Raw genomic sequence first — 18,235 nt, 5'->3', positions numbered from 1 at the left:
TAGTGCAGTGGTTAGGGAGCTAAATCTTTTATGTTTTCTGAAAGCCCGATTTTGAGCTAAACATAGATGGCGCACCATCCGTGCAAACCCCCAAAGCCGTTCTAACCCATTTTAGTCCTACCGTTTAAAAAAAAAACGTTTTATTTTCTCGATGCTATCTCCACAAAATAGCAACTCTTCTTTGCTATCATCCGCATGAATATAGACACAGACCAGCAACTGCCAACACGAACTCACGTCTGTTGATTTATCAACTTGAAAAGCAAACAATGGTGAAAGCTTAATTTCAATAAAAATGTGTTATTTAACATTTACGTACATGCAGCGTTTGATGAGATTTTCTCCTTTTTTTTTTTTTTTTTTTTTTTTTGCTTGGCATTTTCTATCGCGACTTTATTTGATGCTTGCACTAATGCTGGTGAAAACTTCCTGTTTGATCAAGTCACTGGCGTTTGCAACTAGCTTCTTACCGACGAAAGAATTCCATATATTTTGTGTGTGTTCCGAATGACTCGTCTCAAATGACGTTTTAGTTTTGAAGATTTCATAGATGCGTGACTGAGAACAACTTTGTACAGTGCGCTTTGTTTCTTCTCTATTACATTTCCAGTGATGTTAATGAAGCCGAATTTCAAAAATTCTTCTAAATATTTAAGTTTTGTTTTCAATTACTAAGGTTTAGTATACCAGTTGGCGACCCCCCAGAAAGACCTTCGCGACCCCCAGGGGGGTCGCGACCCCCAGGTTGGGAACCCGTGAGATATATGATCTGAACTAAAATGACCAATAATTTTAGTTAAATGTAAGCTGTTATTGCGCATGTTTTTCTATAATATTTAAAGCGTGTTTTTATACCAACTCTGATTTAAAAAAACTTCCATTATGCTATAATACTTTAGCATTTATGATGACGATATATTTAATTCTGATTGTAGACAAAAAAAATGAAAACACGAATACTGTTAAACAACCATATTACATTCTAAAGCAATCATTGATTTTTTTTTACATTTATAATTAAATATGTAGATATATACATATTTATACTAAAAGCGTGATTATTTCCCCTATTTCGCTTGTCTTAATTAATGTCCCAGGAATTTTATGTAAACATTTTTTTTACAAGAATTACAATAAAGATTGTGTTGCGTTTATTGTTTTTAGTTGAAGTATATATACATATATATATATATATATATATATATATATATATATATATATATATATATATATATATATATATATATATATATTGTGTTTTTTTTCTTATTTCTTCAAGTGCTAATAACAATTTATTTTACATCATAGCGAAGTAATGACATACAGCTAGTAATTATATATATATATATATATATATATATATATATATATATATATATATATATATATATATATATATATATATATATATATAAAATACATGTATATAGAACGTGTTAAAAATTCGGCGCCTTTTTTTGCTCATTTCGCTCCCCCTACAACGAAAACCTGGATACGCCTCTGTCCCTCCCGTCCAGTTAACTGTCCCAGCAATGAAATGAGGAACTACGAATACCAGAACGACTGCACAAAGTACTGGCAGTGTGACGGTGGGGTACCCACCCTCTCAGACTGCAGCCCCCAGCTCATCTTCGACCCACGTAACGGCACCTGTGTCTACCCTCTAGACTCCAGCAGACCCAACTGTAACGAGGAGGCAGCAAGAAGTAAGGAGCTCTTCTTGTTATTACATTCACTTCTTTCTTTATGCATTTATTTACAAGTTTGTATAGTTATGTAGAACCCCCTACACCCAAAGATATATTAAATCTTAAAATGGAGTTGTTGTTTTTTTAAAATACTTTTATTTTCTTAGTATATTATGGTATCAAGCGTAAATTCATATGTGACCGCACTAATGAAAAATTAAGATAAAGACAATTATTAAGAAGGTTATATGGTTAGTTCGTATTGACGATAGAATTTAGTTGTAGCTGTTTTATTTGCTTGATGGAATATATGTAGTGAGAATTTGACGCGACATAGTACAGAATGTCGTAGTAGACAAGAGCAGGGGACATTTGGTGCATAGGCCTAGAAACAAGGGGAAGCTTTGATTTGATGTTGCAGTTAGTTAAATAGATTGAAGAGTTATGTATCTGTATGGCAATATCAAGTTACGTATCGGAATTTTGATCTCTACTGAGTTTAATTTGCACGTAATTACTCTGATACCCTCTTCTCACATACATCAAGATGGACTGAAGAGATGGGTGTAGATATAGCATTAAAACAAGTCATATCTAGATTAATTTTTTTAAAGTTTGTAAAGAAAATATACAGTGTAATTAAAATTTGATTCAACCATATTAAAAAATAATTCTAGGATTTGTTTTACATGGCCAGCAAAAGATGATTCTAATTAAACGTGTTTTTACAGATCTTCGTATGCTATATATCTGATATCTCTAATTAAACGTATTTTTACAGATCTTCGTGTGCTATATATCTAACTAATGCTTCTAATTAAACGTGTTTTTACAGATCTCCGTATCCCACGTATCTGCCTCAACCCCCCAGCCGGGTCCAACCCCAAGTGGGCTTTTGTTGTCCCCCATGAACGTTACTGCAACGCCTACTTCACCTGCTCCTTGAACTACCTGTACGCTCAGTGCTCATTCTGTGGGGAGGGCATGTACTTCAACGAGGTAGGTCATGACCTTCTATCTGTTGGTGACGGTGTACTCACGTCTACATGACGTCACTTTAACAATGTCGAGTAGAGCTAATCTGTTTCATAGACCTCCGTGTACAAGGGGATAGTGTGGTCAGCATATGGGGATATTGTGGTCAGCACAGTGGCGTAGCGAGGTCGGGTGTCACCCGGTTCGGCACTTAATGGTGTCACCCCCCCCCAGAGACGTAGCGACCCTTCCCGGGTACAAACTTTCAAATTTTCGATTTGCACTCCCCCCCCCCCTCAAACTTTCGATTTGCACCCCCCCTCCCTCAAGCTTGCGATTTGCACCCCACCCCCTCTCAAAATTTTCTCTTTAAATTTTGCTATTTTTTGCCTTGGTGTCACCCCCCTAAATGGTGTCACCCGGTGCGGTCCGCAATCCCGTCCCTCCCCCTCGCTACGCATCTGGGTCAGCATATGGGGATAGTGTGGTCAGCATATGGGGATAGTGTGGTCAGCATATGGGGATAGTGTGGTCAGCATATGGGGATAGTGTGGTCAGCATATGGGGATAGTGTGGTCAGCATATGGGGATAGTGTGGTCAGCATATGGGGATAGTGTGGTCAGTATATGGGGATAGTGTGGTCAGCATATGGGGATAGTATGGTCAGCATATGGGGATTTTTGGTCAGCATATGGGGATAGTATGGTCAGCATATGGGGATAGTATGGTCAGCATATGGGGATAGTGTGGTCAGCATATGGGGATAGTATGGTCAGCATATGGGGATAGTGTGGTCAGCACTACATACCCAACCCCCTTGGATTCTCTAACGTGGGGTAGTTACCCATCTAAGCTGGGTAGACTTGAACGTCCTACATACTCGAGGCTTTCGGTTCAGCAGACATTAACTCTACCCGTCGACCACGCCGTCTTTATTAATTATATAAAAAAACACGCACACATTTTTATAATCACAAATATAAGCTATATATATATATATATATATATATATATATATATATATATATATATATATATATATATATATATATATATATATATATATATATATATATATATATATATATATATATATATATATATATATATATATATATATATATATATATATATATATATATACATTATATATATATATAAATATATATATATATATATATGCTTTCTATCTCTCACTATATATATATATATATATATATATATATATATATATATATATATATATATATTTATATATATATATATATATATATATATATATATATATATATATATATATATATATATATATATAATTCTATATATTTCAGGGTGCTGGTGGCTGTCGTGACGCCCGAGGGGTCAACCTTCAGAACGTCTGCCGAGGCAAAGAGTACGTGGAGCACAGGGACATTGTCCTGAGGACACTGGACAACTCCTGCTCCCTCTACTTCGGGGCGGGCGTCAACCCCTACCAGCTCCTCATTGATCTACTTCTCGGGGGTCGCAGCACCGCTCCCCTGGGGGGCGACTACCCCACCACCGGCAGGCCTCAGACCACCCGCCCATTCAATGGTTAATAAAGACGTCAGACAAGATGGCTGAGCGGATATGACGTCATCAGCTGGACTTCAAACAGTGAAAAGAAATGGGATGTCCCATTGTTGTGTTGTACTGAGTAAAGAAGATGGAGTAATCATGCATACATATTAGTCTTATGTTTAAATATCTTATTTTTAGGAATAAAAAAAAATCCATTATGAATCTGAATCTTAATTTAATCTTTAACGTTTGGTTGTGGGAAATTTGTTTTCGTGTAACAGATGGGCGAGGTGCTGACTTGTTGTGAGAACATAGTGTGAGACTTATGTCGAGGGTCTTCTGTAGAGTTACCTTATCTTAATCCTTTGGTCGATAACCGTTTTAGGGATTATTGTGTCAGTGGCGATTTCTTGAGGACTTTATACCACGGGTCATATCGACTGGGTACCTGCTAGAATGTTTTATAATTTTGCCAAGGGATGTAATTTAAAAAATAAATTCAACTCACGCTAATTTAAAAAAAATGTGAATGCTAATTATGCGGACGTACAAGGGAACATCATTGTTAGAATATAACTACTGCCTTTTGTTTATTTTATGGATAAGTAGGGGTATCTGTCACTGATAAATATTACGTAACTCCCGTATTCTTTTGGGATGGTTCTAGACTGATGAATTATAAGAAACTATAACAGATTACAAGAAACAAAAACTCTTCGTAGACTCGAAATCAAATGTCTAGGGTTAACTATAAATACAAAGACCTTTTAAAACTAATAGAACTTTTAATCAATCTAAAAAAACCTTCTAAAAAGCAAACAAGTTTAAATAATAAAATACAATCCAAAAACTATACACTTATTTAAAAGCCAACTTACAATTTTATGGAAATCACAAACACTTCTTTCTACAATTAACACTGGATACATTATCTAAATGACTCAACCTACACGTTATGAAAATTAAGATACAGAAAAATACTGAATACACTGGAACCTAGAGATAATTACTGCTTAATCTACAAAGTACAACATGGCGACGTGGCTCTCTCTCTGAGTGGGTGTCTTGTGGGGCGCTTCGTGTTTGGAAAATTCCTCCTTTATATACTACTCTAAAATTATGGGATGTTGACATCAATGCCATGGACCATTGGGGGATGGAGCCAAACACGAGTCACACGAACACAGTTGTGAATACTATCACATGAGTCTGGTGGAACATTTCTTAGTTTAAACAGCAGACAGCTCAAGGCCATTTAAAATATTAATAAAATTAAACTATTAAAAAAGAAGACCTAAGTAGGTCACAGGGGTATAATAGTCTTTTACTAAGTTGAATCTGGCGGTTCCGCCGGTGCCTCGGCAGGATGCGATTTGGCGCCCCGGGCTAGACTGTGAGGATTATGCGTTTATGTTTGCACTTAAGTTGTGTTTATGTTATGTGTGTTGCGTTTGCGTTAGTGAATAGAACAAAACTAAACCCAAAACTAAACCCAAACCCAAACCCTTATACCATTATTACCGCGCTGCGCGCGGAAGGGGGTCCCCGCATTGGGGCGGATATTTCTTCAACGCACCGCGCTGCGCGCGGGTGTCGGTAGCACCTTGGTGCGAATATGGATCACAAAAATTAAATTACGGTAAAAAAATTAAGGGCCAAAGTTCTCACCTTCGTCCGCCCAGCCATCTCTCCTCCCTGAACCCAAGGCGTAATTTAAACCGCCGCCAAACACCACGTTTTCCCGGGCGTCCGCGCCCAGGGAGATACTTCTAAAATCTATAGCGATGACGGAAGGAAGGAAGGAAGAAAGGACTGACACACTACCATCAGCGTTATATTACAGATATATACTGGAGCTTTCTGTAGAGTCCGCGCATTTCTATGCGTGAACGAAACATCAGGAAATAAGAAGGCTACTGCAAAGCCTGCATTTTTGCAGAATATTCGTGAGGGCCCCATCCCGATCGAGTCAATATACAAGTTTCCATTACTTAGACAGAGGGCAGAATATTCGCGAGGGCCCCATCCCGATCGAGTCAATATACAAGTTTCCATTACTTAGACAGAGGGCAGAATATTCGCGAGGGCCCCATCTCGATCGAGTCAATATACAAGTTTCCATTACTTAGACAGAGGGCAGCATATTCGCGAGGGCCCCATCTCGATCGAGTAAATATACAAGTTTCCATTACTTAGACAGAGGGCAGCATATTCGCGAGGGCCCCATCCCGATGAAGCATTGTCTATACGTGAATATATACTTTACTTCATCGTGGGTGTATGAAGCCCGGATATGACTAACCTCCCTTGTGAGTATTTGAAACCTGTATATGACAGTTCTCTTTCGTGGGTGTATGAAGCCCGGATATGACTTCTCTCCCTTGTGAGTATTTGAAACCTGTATATGACAGTTCTCTTTCGTGGGTGTATGAAGCCCGGATATGACTAACCTCCCTTGTGAGTATTTGAAACCTGTATATGACAGTTCTCTTTCGTGGGTGTATGAAGCCCGGATATGACTTCCCTCCCTTGTGAGTATTTGAAACCTGTATATGACAGTTCTCTTTCGTGGGTGTATGAAGCCCGGATATGACTAACCTCCCTTGTGAGTATTTGAAACCTGTATATGACAGTTATCTTTCGTGGGTGTATGAAGCCCGGATATGCTAGACCAGTGGCGTTGCTAGGTCAGGTATCAACAGTTTATCGTCGGGGCTACTTTAACTTAATTCCTATTGTCAATTATCGTTTTAGGGACTGTTTTGTCTGAGCCATTTTCTCGGGTCATTTTACCACGGGTCATATTAAGCAGCTAGCGAGTTGAATTGAATCTGCCATAGACCAATAGGGAAGACGAAGAAGAAATGGTTTGTTCCGAAACCGGCAAGTGTTTGACTTGCTCAATGAATTTCTGTAAGGCAACACCAATACTGAACTCTTCAGAACGAGGAAAGAAAGTTTAAAATAAAATATTTTAATGATAAAAACCAATTTAATAACACATTTTAACATATATAGTACAGAGTTTTTTTTCTTCAAATCTTCAATAAATTATGGCTTTATTAGCTGCAAAAAACAACATGCAGCATAATTTGATCATTCTGGAACATATTTTTAGGCAGTGTGTTTACTAAGTGGGCAGGTCACGTGGTTTATAGCACGTGTCTTTGGCCCACCAATGGGCGACGTCTTGATAAACGCAGGGCGCCGTGTGGGGGCTGTGTAGCAACTGGCAGATCTGACACAGGGGCATGCTGGGACCCAGGACTTGATAATCCCAGGACCACTGGAGCTTTTCCACATAAGCACTCTGGAACCAAACAGTTGCCCTCATTGATTATGTTCATTAATGCTGAATTTGATAATTAATTAAGTTCATGGTAAAAATTTAAATGAATAATATTTTTAGATGTATGAAATATTTTTTATTTTGTTAACACTCTGCTAAACTCGTATCTATGAAGACTTAGCTAAATTCAACTGCTCATGTGGCCATTCATCTTTTTAAATACGTGTTTCCGTTTTGAATCTTGTGTATTGCTTTATTATATAAAAAAGTTTTAAAAACAACATTTTCTTAAAGTAGATTTTACAAATCTGCCGTTTTAGAAGAATTAGTTTTGGTTATTTTCGCCCTGCACTAAAGGGAAGTCAATACATGACGACACTAATTTCGACAGTATTAATTGAGTAGTTTCCCCTTAACCAGCGTAAAAATTAATCTCATTGATGGCTGTTATCAAATATTGATTTTGCCGAAAACATCGCAAATCACAAGTTGATTCAGGAGATTTTTGCAAATTACTTTCGAAATTAGGTACATTGATCAGATTTTTAATTTAAAAAATAAATATTAATATTTCATTAACATTGTATCAATAGCAACATGATTTTATCGCAAACGGTCTGTTTATAAAAACCTTACCTCGTTCTGAGCCAAATGCTTTAGAAACGAGGCCAGCCTCTCCGGGGACGGGAAGTCGTTGGTGTCAATGACCGACCCCGGGGGGAAATGTTTTCTGTAGTCAGCCCCACCCCTCACGACGGGAACGACCGAGTTGAGTTTGAAAACATTGAACAGCTTCTCCGTGACGTAATCCGTACACAGGCTATTCTCAAAGGCCAGGTAGAACTTGTACCTGTGGGTGAGCATCTCCAGACACCTCCTCCTGTCCTCACACTTCAGGCTCCCACAGTTACCGTACACATCCACAGGAATGTACCTCGACAACTGCTCCACATACTTCTCCCGGAAACTCTCCGTCTTACAATTACTGACAAACCAAGCCACGAGGCGAGTTTTGGTGCGGAAATTTTCTTTCCATTTTTTCACGTCTGCGGTCTTCTGTTCAAATGACGCGGGCACGTAACGTCTGGACAACCGGCCGTAGCCGTGGAAGAAATCCGAGTCGTACCTGTAGGTCATGGTCCAGTCGAACTTACACCGCCAGGCGGGGGTGGAGATGTTGAGGGGGTGGGAGTTGGCCGGGCTCTCTGACGCGAAGAAAATCCACTTTTGGTTCGGGTTTTTTTTGGCGGGATCCAGGGGGGTGTGTTGCTGCTGGTGGTGGGAGTAGAAGAGAACGGCGTCGGCGTCGTCAAGTCTGCTGGAGTTGGTGGTTATGTAACATTTTTTAGCACAGCTGCTGAAGAAAGCTGTGCCTAGGATGGTTTCGATCCCATAGTAGTCAGGGAAGTGTAAGAAGAGTAGCCCTTTCGTCTTGTTGTCTGATTCTGGTAGAGCTATTGATTATAGTTTAGTAATGACTTTCTATAACATTAACACATTGCCGTAGTTGGGGGGGGGGGGAGGGGGGGGGCGGGGGTATTTGATGCATGATGTTCAGGTCTACAGAATTAAAGTTTTATTTGTTAAGTACTAATACAGGGGCGATGGGCTTGTCGGGCTATAGAGCGCACGGCTACTAACCCGGAAGTCCCGAGTTCGAATCCCGAAGGACGTCTTGAGACCAACCAGCTCCCTACCCTGCGTACCTTAATCATGTTGGGTCAGTAAAGGCGGCTGGGCATAGTGCTGGCCACACTATGCCGATGTCATAGAAACAGGTAAACTCTACTTCTTCTGCCCCATGATGTGCCAGATGAATAACTTAAAATTTAACACGGTGGATATTGGCTACGTTATTGTCAATAAATGTGACAAACTGTATTCAACACTGACATGTCACACAAGTAATTGGACCAGTGTAGGCCTATCTATCATAAGAGGCGTCGCGCGGCGGGGGCGGGGGTGCGGACCGCAACGGATGACACCCGCCCTATTGAGGCCAACTAAGTATCCTAAAGTGTGGCCAAAAAATATCCCCTGACAACTTCACAGTTTACCTTTGATAACACCGAGGTCCCACCATTACCTTTGATAACACTGAGGTCCCACCATTACCTTTGATAACACCGAGGTCCCACCATTACCTTTGAAAACACTGAGGTCCCACCATTACCTTTGATAACACTGAGGTCCCACCATTACCTTTGATAACACTGAGGTCCCACCATTACCTTTGATAACACTGAGGTCCCACCATTACCTTTGATAACACTGAGGTCCCACCATTACCTTTGATAACACTGAGGTTCCATTACCTTTGATAACATTAAGGTCCCACCATTACCTTTGATAACACCGAGGTCCCACCATTACCTTTGATAACACCGAGGTCCCACCATTACCTTTGATAACACTGAGGTCCCACCATTACCTTTGATAACACCGAGGTCCCACCATTACCTTTGATAACACCGAGGTTCCACCAGCCACTTCGCCAGCCGCCACAACACCAGATGACCAAGGCTAGCACTGACCCCAGTAGAAAGGCGACCTTTAACGGGGTCAGCCTCATCTGGGTCTGTGTTGGGATCAGCCTCATCTGGGTCTGTGTTGGGATCAGCCTCATGCTCCAGGTCTAGGGTTTAGTCGGTGGGGGTTCATCTGATCCCTGTAAATAGCATTGTGGGACTGTCAATAGCATTGTGGGACTGTCAATAGCATTGTGGGACTGTCAATAGTATTGTGAGACTGTCAATAGCACTGTGGGACTGTCAATAGCACTGTGGGACTGTCAATAGCATTGTGGGACTGTCAATAGCATTGTGGGACCGTCAATAGCATTGTAAGGCTGTCAATAGCATTGTGGGACTGTCAATAGCATTGTGGGACTGTCAATAGCATTTTGGGACTGTCAATAGCATTGTGGGACTGTCAATAGCATTGTGGGACTGTCAATAGCATTGTGGGACTGTCAATAGCATTGTGGGACCGTCAATAGCATTGTGAGACTGTCAATAGCATTGTAAGACTGTCAATAGCATTGTGGGACTGTCAATAGCATTGTGGGACTGTCAATAGCATTGTGGGACTGTCAATAGCATTGTGGGACTGACATATGATGCACATACTAGCATAATTAGATCGAGATATGATGCACATGCCATTAGTGTTAGATTGAGATTCCCCCCCCCCCCCCCTTTCCAGAAGAGATGCATTACTAAATCTATGGACGACTTTTTATCATTGGCAGAGAGCGTTGTAATCTTGTTTTGCATTATATATAGGCCTAAGGGATTTTGATTTATTACTGTTGATTTACGTCGTGGCCATTTTGTCGTGGCCATTATGTCGTGGCCGTTTTGTCGTGGCCATTATGTCGTGGCCGTTTTGTCGAGAATTTTTCGATGAATGCCGTCTCTTTTGTAATACAATTTAACCTGACCTGTGATATGGCACAGCAAACTCAGCAGTAAAAAAAATTCTAAAAATAGCAAGCTTATAGGTCACACATGTAATAACCTGAGCGTCATTGGTTGGTCATCCGTCCTAATGAGAAACGTCAGCGGTGTGAGCTAGTTCGCTGTCGTTTAAGATAGGCCAAATTAATTAACTGAATATTTATACAATAATGATGATTTGGCCTATATTTCTTGTAGTACCCGAAATAGCCAAATACAATGGATATGTAGGCATATATCGTAGGTTGCCAGTACAATTCTGGAGAAACAAAATAAAATCTACACGACGTACACCAAATTGTTTACAAAAAAATATATACGATTATACGGCATTGGTTTGGGTGATGAATATGATTTCTTTCTTTTTTCTTTTAGGTTTGCGCTATGTTTTAAATGAATGGTCGAATCTAGGTAATGCATTGAACCTCTTGAGTGAGTACATTGATATCACCAATAGTAGATTATGTTTAAATTCACCAACAGCAGTTATTTCCATTTTTTAAGGTTACTTGAGTTTTAAATTACACATCGTCTAATGGAGAAATAATGACTTACAGTATTCGTCTGCTAGATTCGGCCTATCTCGTCTGCCATGATGGAAGCACCGCGGGAACTAAAAATAGACGAGAGGCGCTCACACACAGCGCGAGCCAGTGCCAGAGAAATCAAGGACGCATGGGCGAGGATTTCTGTGTCATTGTTGATACTCATTGATAGCAATAGGGACATTTAGTTTCTCGTGGTCTCCTGGGGTTATAGAGTTGTAGGCCCCTACAGCTCAGTTTTATTAACGGCGTTTAGCCCAGTGATGATGTGTTAGCATCACCCCCTCATGTGGTTTGGCCCGCTGTCTGAGGCGGTTTGCCAGGGTATGGCTCTTGGAGCCAGGTGTCCAGGGCTAGAGATCGTTCACCTATAGGCCCCTAGGTACAGTTTGCCTGACATCAATATATATATATATATATACGTTTATATATATATATATATATATATATATATATATGTTTATATATATATATATATATATATATATATATATATATATATATATATATATATATATATATATATATATATATATATATATGTGTGTGTGTGTGTGTGTGTGTCTGTCTGTGTGAATGTCTGTCTGTATGTGTTTGTGAGTGTATGTGACAGATGTGTGATGTTCTTTGTTAGGTTTTGTTCAACCCCTTCTGGCAGCGCCCACATGCGACAGAGGTGTGTAACCACCTGTCTTGTATTCGTCCACGGCTTAGGAATTGGGCCGTGAAGCTGGGGACACCTCATTTGGCTCTGTCATCCAATTCATGTAAACAATCACACCCTGACTGAAGATTTGAGATTACAACACTTTATTTCTTGATGAATAATCACTGTTCCAAGAATAACACGAACATCAACAGACCTTCAATGTCCATACACAGTTTCTTCCAGGCATCTCTTCGGGGGGGGGGGGGGGGGGGGGGGTTGCCCCCCCCCCCCCCCCCCCGAAACATTTTGACCGCCCCCCGAACGAAATGAAATGTATATAATTTATATAGAAAATATATACTTTAAATAGTGTCCGCCCCCCCCTCCACCCCGAAAATCTCAAGTGCCCCCCCCCCCCGGAGAAAAAAGTCTGGAAGAAACACTGTCCACACACTGTATCACTCCGTATTTCACCGTTTTCACGTTCTACTGACACTGTTCTACTTTCGCGTAGACAGAATATAGGCCTAGAAGAAGTATTAAAATCGTGTGAACAATCGAATTTTTTCCCCCAAGACTCGATGCTTTAGACCTTCCTCCGTCGGGAAAACTTAGTTTTGCAATACTTTCTCAAGCATGTCTGTGAATGTGAACAAGATAACATGAGCATAGCCTACCGTTTCAGTTCGCTTGACGAAATTTCATACATAGGTATTATAACAAATGAAAATCTGTTGTAATATATCACGTTTTTAGCGATTTTCGGTTGTCGGCAGTGGTATTTACTCCGGTTTCTTAAAAGCCGATAATTTGAGTGGGTCTACTGTTGCAGTTAGGTAGATGAAATTGTATACGTAAGTTAAGATCATATACTTGGATTACTTTCAATTTTTTAGCGACCTCCGATATCTAGAAGTGGTACTTTAATCAATCTTTTGTTTCTAAAATACCGATAAGTTAAGTACAAGTACCGTTTTAGGTAGGTGGACAAAATTTTATACGTATGTATAAGATCTTATTCAGTGGTTTCTTTCAAGTTTTGAGTGATTTTTCACCACTTCTTGAGATCTTCATTCATTGGCGATTGAAGGGGAGCATCTTTGTTCTGTTGCTAAAAGTTTAAAGAGGGAAGAATAAAAGAATGGTTGCCCTTCTAATTCTATCGCCTGGGGTGGGGGGGGGGGGGGGCGGTGTTATATTTTTAAAATCGTCGACCCCCCCCCCCCCCTTCAGAAAATTTTAAATGTCGAAATGTCTGGTGCACTGTAAGGCGAGGCGATTCGATGCCGTGAGGAGCAGTGGGCTCGGCTCCCGTGTGGCTAAAAAGACTTCGCCATTTCTAGAACGATATCATATTGGGCTATGTCTATGTCTATCTTTGGCGTTGAAATGAGCCTAGCAGAGCACTCTGTCAACGGTGCTTTTCCCGCCTGGAATCAGCCAAACACAGTTGCCACTTAGGCTTAGATGCGGAAATTTCAGCTGTTTGGCAACTTTAATTTGAAATTTTTATTTGTATTTTTTTTCAAATCATTTAGACTCTTTTAATCAGAAGGCAATGTTATATTCATTGAGATACTAAATATTAAGCATATCAAAGTGAAACACCGGTTAACAGTTATGATCTGGACAAAAACTAAATCTACAAACCGTGGCAACGTTTCAACAATCGTAACTGGCACTTTAACAAAAAATAAATATGAATGGAGACTAACAAAAGTTTATTTCTTCTTTAATGGGTAGACTTAACATTCTAGATATCTAGATTATCATTTACATTTGTGTTACCATTATAGGCTATTAATGCCAAATTCTAATGTAATTGAAGATACCGATGTCTCATAATAGACTCTTCCAGAAATAAGTGTGACGTTAGGACTAGGCTAGGTGTTGTTGTAGTTAGTAATACTTAAGTACTGTACTACTACTAGTGTAGATCTACTGTAGTACTGTACTGTTACTGTACTGTACACTGACTCACTGTACTATTACTACTACACTTAACACTCACTAAATCACTAATATATTATTATATACTTATAGTGCTACTACTACTAGTAACTACTATTATACTATTCTAGTAGACTGCTACTGGTTAGTTAGGCCTAAGGCCTAAGTAATGTAATCACTAATCTCAAGTAGTTTACTTTTATGGTTAGAAACTCTATGTCAATCTGACTCTAGTTTAAGAGAGATACAATCGGGTGTTGGTAAAGTGCAAAGCGCGAAATAGCAAGACAGTAAATTGAGATAAGAAAATGCGAGATATATCTGCAGATTAATAGATAAATTAAATAGCCAGACATTTTTTTGTTTCATGCTTTTAGTGGTTCGCTTTTTCTCTAGATGTGTGAGAAGAACAAACTAAACAAATAGATATAGATAGATCTATCACGACTGTTGTATATGTTGTTCTTTTTTTTTTTTTGCCTGAGATCTAGTTTAAATTTTTTAAAAAATCAAAACATTGTCGCCTGCTTCTCGCACGCTCACTTTTTCTTGTCTTCGCTAGCAAATTACAGCCGTTTGAGGGGTTACAGTCAGTGCATATAAAAACTGTAACATAGGTTATAGCCTGAGCAATAGCAATATGACAAACGTGCTTGGGGCAATTGTGAGTTTGTAAAATCTTGTCAGCGGGAGAAATATTTAGCCACATTGAATGAAGGCTAATACCTTCCGATCTTTGACATATTGTAGTGTTTTCAGAGGCGTAGCGAGGGGGGGGGCGGGGTGCGGACGGCACCGGGGTGACACCATTTAGGGGGGTGACACCAAGGCAAAAAATAGCAAAATATATAGAGAAAAACTTGAGGGGGGGGGGGTGCAAATCGAAAGTTTGAGGGGGTGCAAATCGAAAACTTGAGGGAGTAGGGGGTGCAAATCGAAAACTTGAGGGGGGGTTGCTAATCGAAAGTTTAAAAGTTTGTCCCCGGGAAGGGTCGCTATGCCTCTGGGGGGGGGGGGGGGGGGGGTGACCACCATTAAGTGTCGCACCGGGTGACACCCAACCTCGCTACACCACTGAGTGTTGTACTTGTAGAAAGCGTAGAAGTATAAATAAACAATTTAAAAAGTGTAAGCCTAATTTATTTTTTATTTGGTAATTTCAATTATAAATATTTTAAAAAATCAACAAAATTGATATTGATATGAAAAAAATACATCATAGGCAGCGGTAATACTATAAAATTTCTTTACAACAATACAACATATGTTTTCCGGCAGTTTCAAACAAGGTGGTATTCTTAGTTGACATAAAAGAATAAAGTTGATAAATCATCAGCATGTCTAGCAACAGAAAAATCAAAGTTGTAAGATAACATTATAACAATACAAACAAAATGTCTGAAGCCTGCATTAAAGTTCATTGTAAATCAGGTGCAGTATCATTTTCACAGACATCTTCGCATTTTACCCCATCCCGCATAAGTATCAGGTGGGGGTCAGATGTGAGACAAAAATGTCACATGACCGGCGGTTTTTGCACCCTTTTCGCAATTTACCCCCTCCCCATATCTCACCATGCAATTTACCAACACCCAGTAGAATCTAGATAAAAATGAAAATAATCTGTCTACTAACCCTAGCCATTAATTATAATTTAAGTCACCAAATCAATAAGAATCAACATCAATTAAAATAAAACTTGCGCCTAATTCACAATTGAAAAGTGACTTTGAACAAGGTGGTACTCTAAGTCGACACAATAGAAAGAAGTTGATCAATTATTGGTTCATTCTGTAAAAATCTGTTTATAAACACTAGACTTGACATATGTTTGGTGCAGATGAAAAAACAATCTTATGTATTTCAAATCTGCATCAATCAAAGTTCATTTTCAAATATTGGCAATTTAAAATTTGGATGGTAAAATTGTTGAAAATATGTTCACATTTAATCCCCACCCAGGATATTAATCTATTGGTGGTTTTTACACCTTTCTTGCATTTCACTGCCTTGCCGTTTCATATCTTCCATTTTATCCTTACCTCGCTAGAAGTCAATGTTTTAAATTTCTTGTGACTTAACTTTTATGCTACAAAAAAAAAAACCTTTGTTACTTGGTTATAGGCCTACATTAAAGTACATTATCTGTTGTTTTTAAACTGTTTCATAATATTCAATATCAAGATTGTTATTTTTTTTCTTTAACAGGCAAGTTGTAAGTAAAGTATTCTAAACTGTCAACTATCTAGAAGTTTTGAATCTGCACAAATATCAAGGTGGCTAGTTTGTAAACTTTCATGAAGTAGCATGGCTGAAAGACCAGAAGATTTAAATTTGCCCAATGCAGTGGTCACCCGAATAATTAAAGATGCAGTAAGTTCCAATATATTGTCTTCACTTCTCTCTTCTGGTATGTTCGTTTTGTGTTTAAAATCTATTCTGTAATAATTCAGTGGCTTTAATAATATGCCGTATAGTAATTAATCATGCAAATAATAGTATTTATTTGCTTGTTTGCAATAACTAGTGTTACTGTTACTCAAAGATAGAATGTAAGTTTATATGTTTAATTTTAAACACATTTACAATCCTCTTTATAAATAGAATGTGTGTGTATGTTGATTAGTTACAGGTTTCATTATCTGAAGGATCTGTGTATATATTAGAAACTTTATCTAATGTACAATCCACTCAAGTATGTTTTTCTATATAATGAAACTAACATTTGTTAATGTCTGCAACTAGATCCCAGAGGGTGTCAATGTTTCTAAGGAAGCCAGGCTAGCTATATCTAAAGCTGCCAGTGTATTTGTTCTGTATGCTACGTCTTGGTATGTATTTTTAAAGGTTTTGCATTATTAACTACTAATTGGATAGGCTTTTATTTTTGTCTAGATCAAATGTTTACACTTTTGGTTTTTAATAAATAACTCATTTCTCCTCCTTAAATAAATAACTTTGGACAAAATTTGTATTGTGTATTTTAGTTCCAATAACTTTGCTGTAAAAAACAAACGAAAAACAATCAATGCCCAGGATGTATTAAGTGCTATGGAAGACATGGAGTTTGAGCAGTTTATTGAACCTCTGCAGCAGTGCCAAGAAGGTAGGGGCTTACTTAGTTGGCTGGATTGTAACCTTCCTCTCAACATTCCATGTAAAGTGCTATTGTCACCTGCTTAATCAACAAGCATATCTTTTAAGGCACGCCAAACTAATAACGTACTTTACGGAGGGTCTCTTGTCATTACTCAATCTCTCACAATTATCATGATGATAATTCCCTGAATTGTATTAATTTTAACATATTTTAAAAATATCCCTGTTCATTAAAATTAATGGACGAATGTAGTATTAATTGAAACATCAGCAAGGTGCATTTGAATTTTTTTTTTTGCTATCGCCGTTATCTTTAGCGTACCTGCTATACAATATGAAAAAAACTTCTCAAAGGATACTGTATTGTTCTCAGTGCATTTTATACCAACCAACAAGCTTATTTTATTGACCTGTACAGAAATGGAAACTATATGTTTGTATTGTATTCCTCATGTAATCAAACAGCTTTCCGCTTGGAGAAATCTGAGAAAAAGAAAGACAAAGCACCCAAGCCAGCCCCTGCTGCCCCGGAGATCATAGAGGACAGTGACAAGGACGTGGAGGAAGTCAGTGATGAAGATGACACAGCAGCTGGCCAGTCTAAAAGCGCAGACTTTGAAATCACATTAAACAATGACACCAGTGAGAGCAGCCCAGAAATTGTGGAGGATGTGGATGATTGATGTGGGTGTGTTAGGGATGAGTGGTGTGGTTTTTTTTTTATGTGACAGAAAATTGAGGTAATGTTACTGTGTGGAGGGGGGGGGGCTTGTTGACAGTTTGAATAAGAAATATGTGCGAAGACTGAGACATTTTGAATTGCATGAATGTATGCTAGGAATTTACATTGCTTCATTATTCATACCATTTTGATTGTATTAGATATTTGTAAATAAATTCAAAATTTAAAAAAAACAACCTTGTTTGCCCTTACACCATGGTTTATCTGGTGGTTTATGTGCATTTTGAGGCACCTGGGAAAACTGCTAAGTCAGAATCACTTTCTATTACTTTAATAATTTCCTACATCTGCATTGTT

General features: G+C 38.7%; 3 protein-coding genes across 4 annotated transcripts in view; 2 read left to right on the top strand and 1 right to left on the bottom strand.

The window, feature by feature from the left end:
• LOC131954408 (uncharacterized) overlaps window positions 1-4,428 on the top strand; it is a 9,912-nt gene extending 5,484 nt beyond the window's left edge. The window contains exons 3-5 of the mRNA XM_059318062.1: window positions 1,518-1,706; window positions 2,524-2,687; window positions 3,996-4,428. Coding sequence (XP_059174045.1) covers window positions 1,518-1,706; window positions 2,524-2,687; window positions 3,996-4,244 — 602 coding nt within the window. The 3' untranslated portion in view covers window positions 4,245-4,428. The remainder of the gene's footprint in view (window positions 1-1,517; window positions 1,707-2,523; window positions 2,688-3,995) is intronic.
• Window positions 4,429-7,230: 2,802 nt separating this feature from the next.
• LOC131954395 (alpha-(1,3)-fucosyltransferase C-like) lies at window positions 7,231-11,568 on the bottom strand. Its single transcript, XM_059318027.1, has 4 exons — window positions 11,509-11,568; window positions 9,956-10,163; window positions 8,132-8,949; window positions 7,231-7,516 (listed from the first exon to the last, which is right to left on the bottom strand). The coding sequence occupies exons 2-4, from the start codon at window positions 10,119-10,121 to the stop codon at window positions 7,337-7,339; spliced, it is 1,164 nt and encodes a 387-aa protein (XP_059174010.1). The 5' UTR covers window positions 10,122-10,163; window positions 11,509-11,568; the 3' UTR covers window positions 7,231-7,336.
• LOC131954396 (DNA polymerase epsilon subunit 3) lies at window positions 11,349-18,079 on the top strand. 2 transcript variants are annotated; one of them, XM_059318029.1, is made up of 5 exons: window positions 11,349-11,385; window positions 16,306-16,470; window positions 16,843-16,928; window positions 17,085-17,203; window positions 17,662-18,079. In XM_059318029.1, exons 2-5 carry the CDS (start codon window positions 16,405-16,407, stop codon window positions 17,877-17,879), a joined length of 489 nt encoding a protein of 162 aa, XP_059174012.1. In that variant the 5' UTR covers window positions 11,349-11,385; window positions 16,306-16,404; the 3' UTR covers window positions 17,880-18,079. The 2 variants fall into 2 exon arrangements, with proteins under 2 accessions (XP_059174012.1, XP_059174011.1); XM_059318028.1 differs by lacking the exon at window positions 11,349-11,385 and adding an exon at window positions 13,785-13,886.
• The last annotated feature ends 156 nt before the right edge of the window (window positions 18,080-18,235 follow it).

Source organism: Physella acuta, unplaced genomic scaffold (assembly GCF_028476545.2).
Source record: "Physella acuta isolate Inbredline_101_S28 unplaced genomic scaffold, ASM2847654v3 ptg000995l, whole genome shotgun sequence".
Lineage (NCBI taxonomy): Eukaryota > Metazoa > Mollusca > Gastropoda > Physidae > Physella > Physella acuta.
Note: the sequence above shows the minus strand (reverse complement) of the source record. Positions and strands in the feature narration are given on the sequence as shown.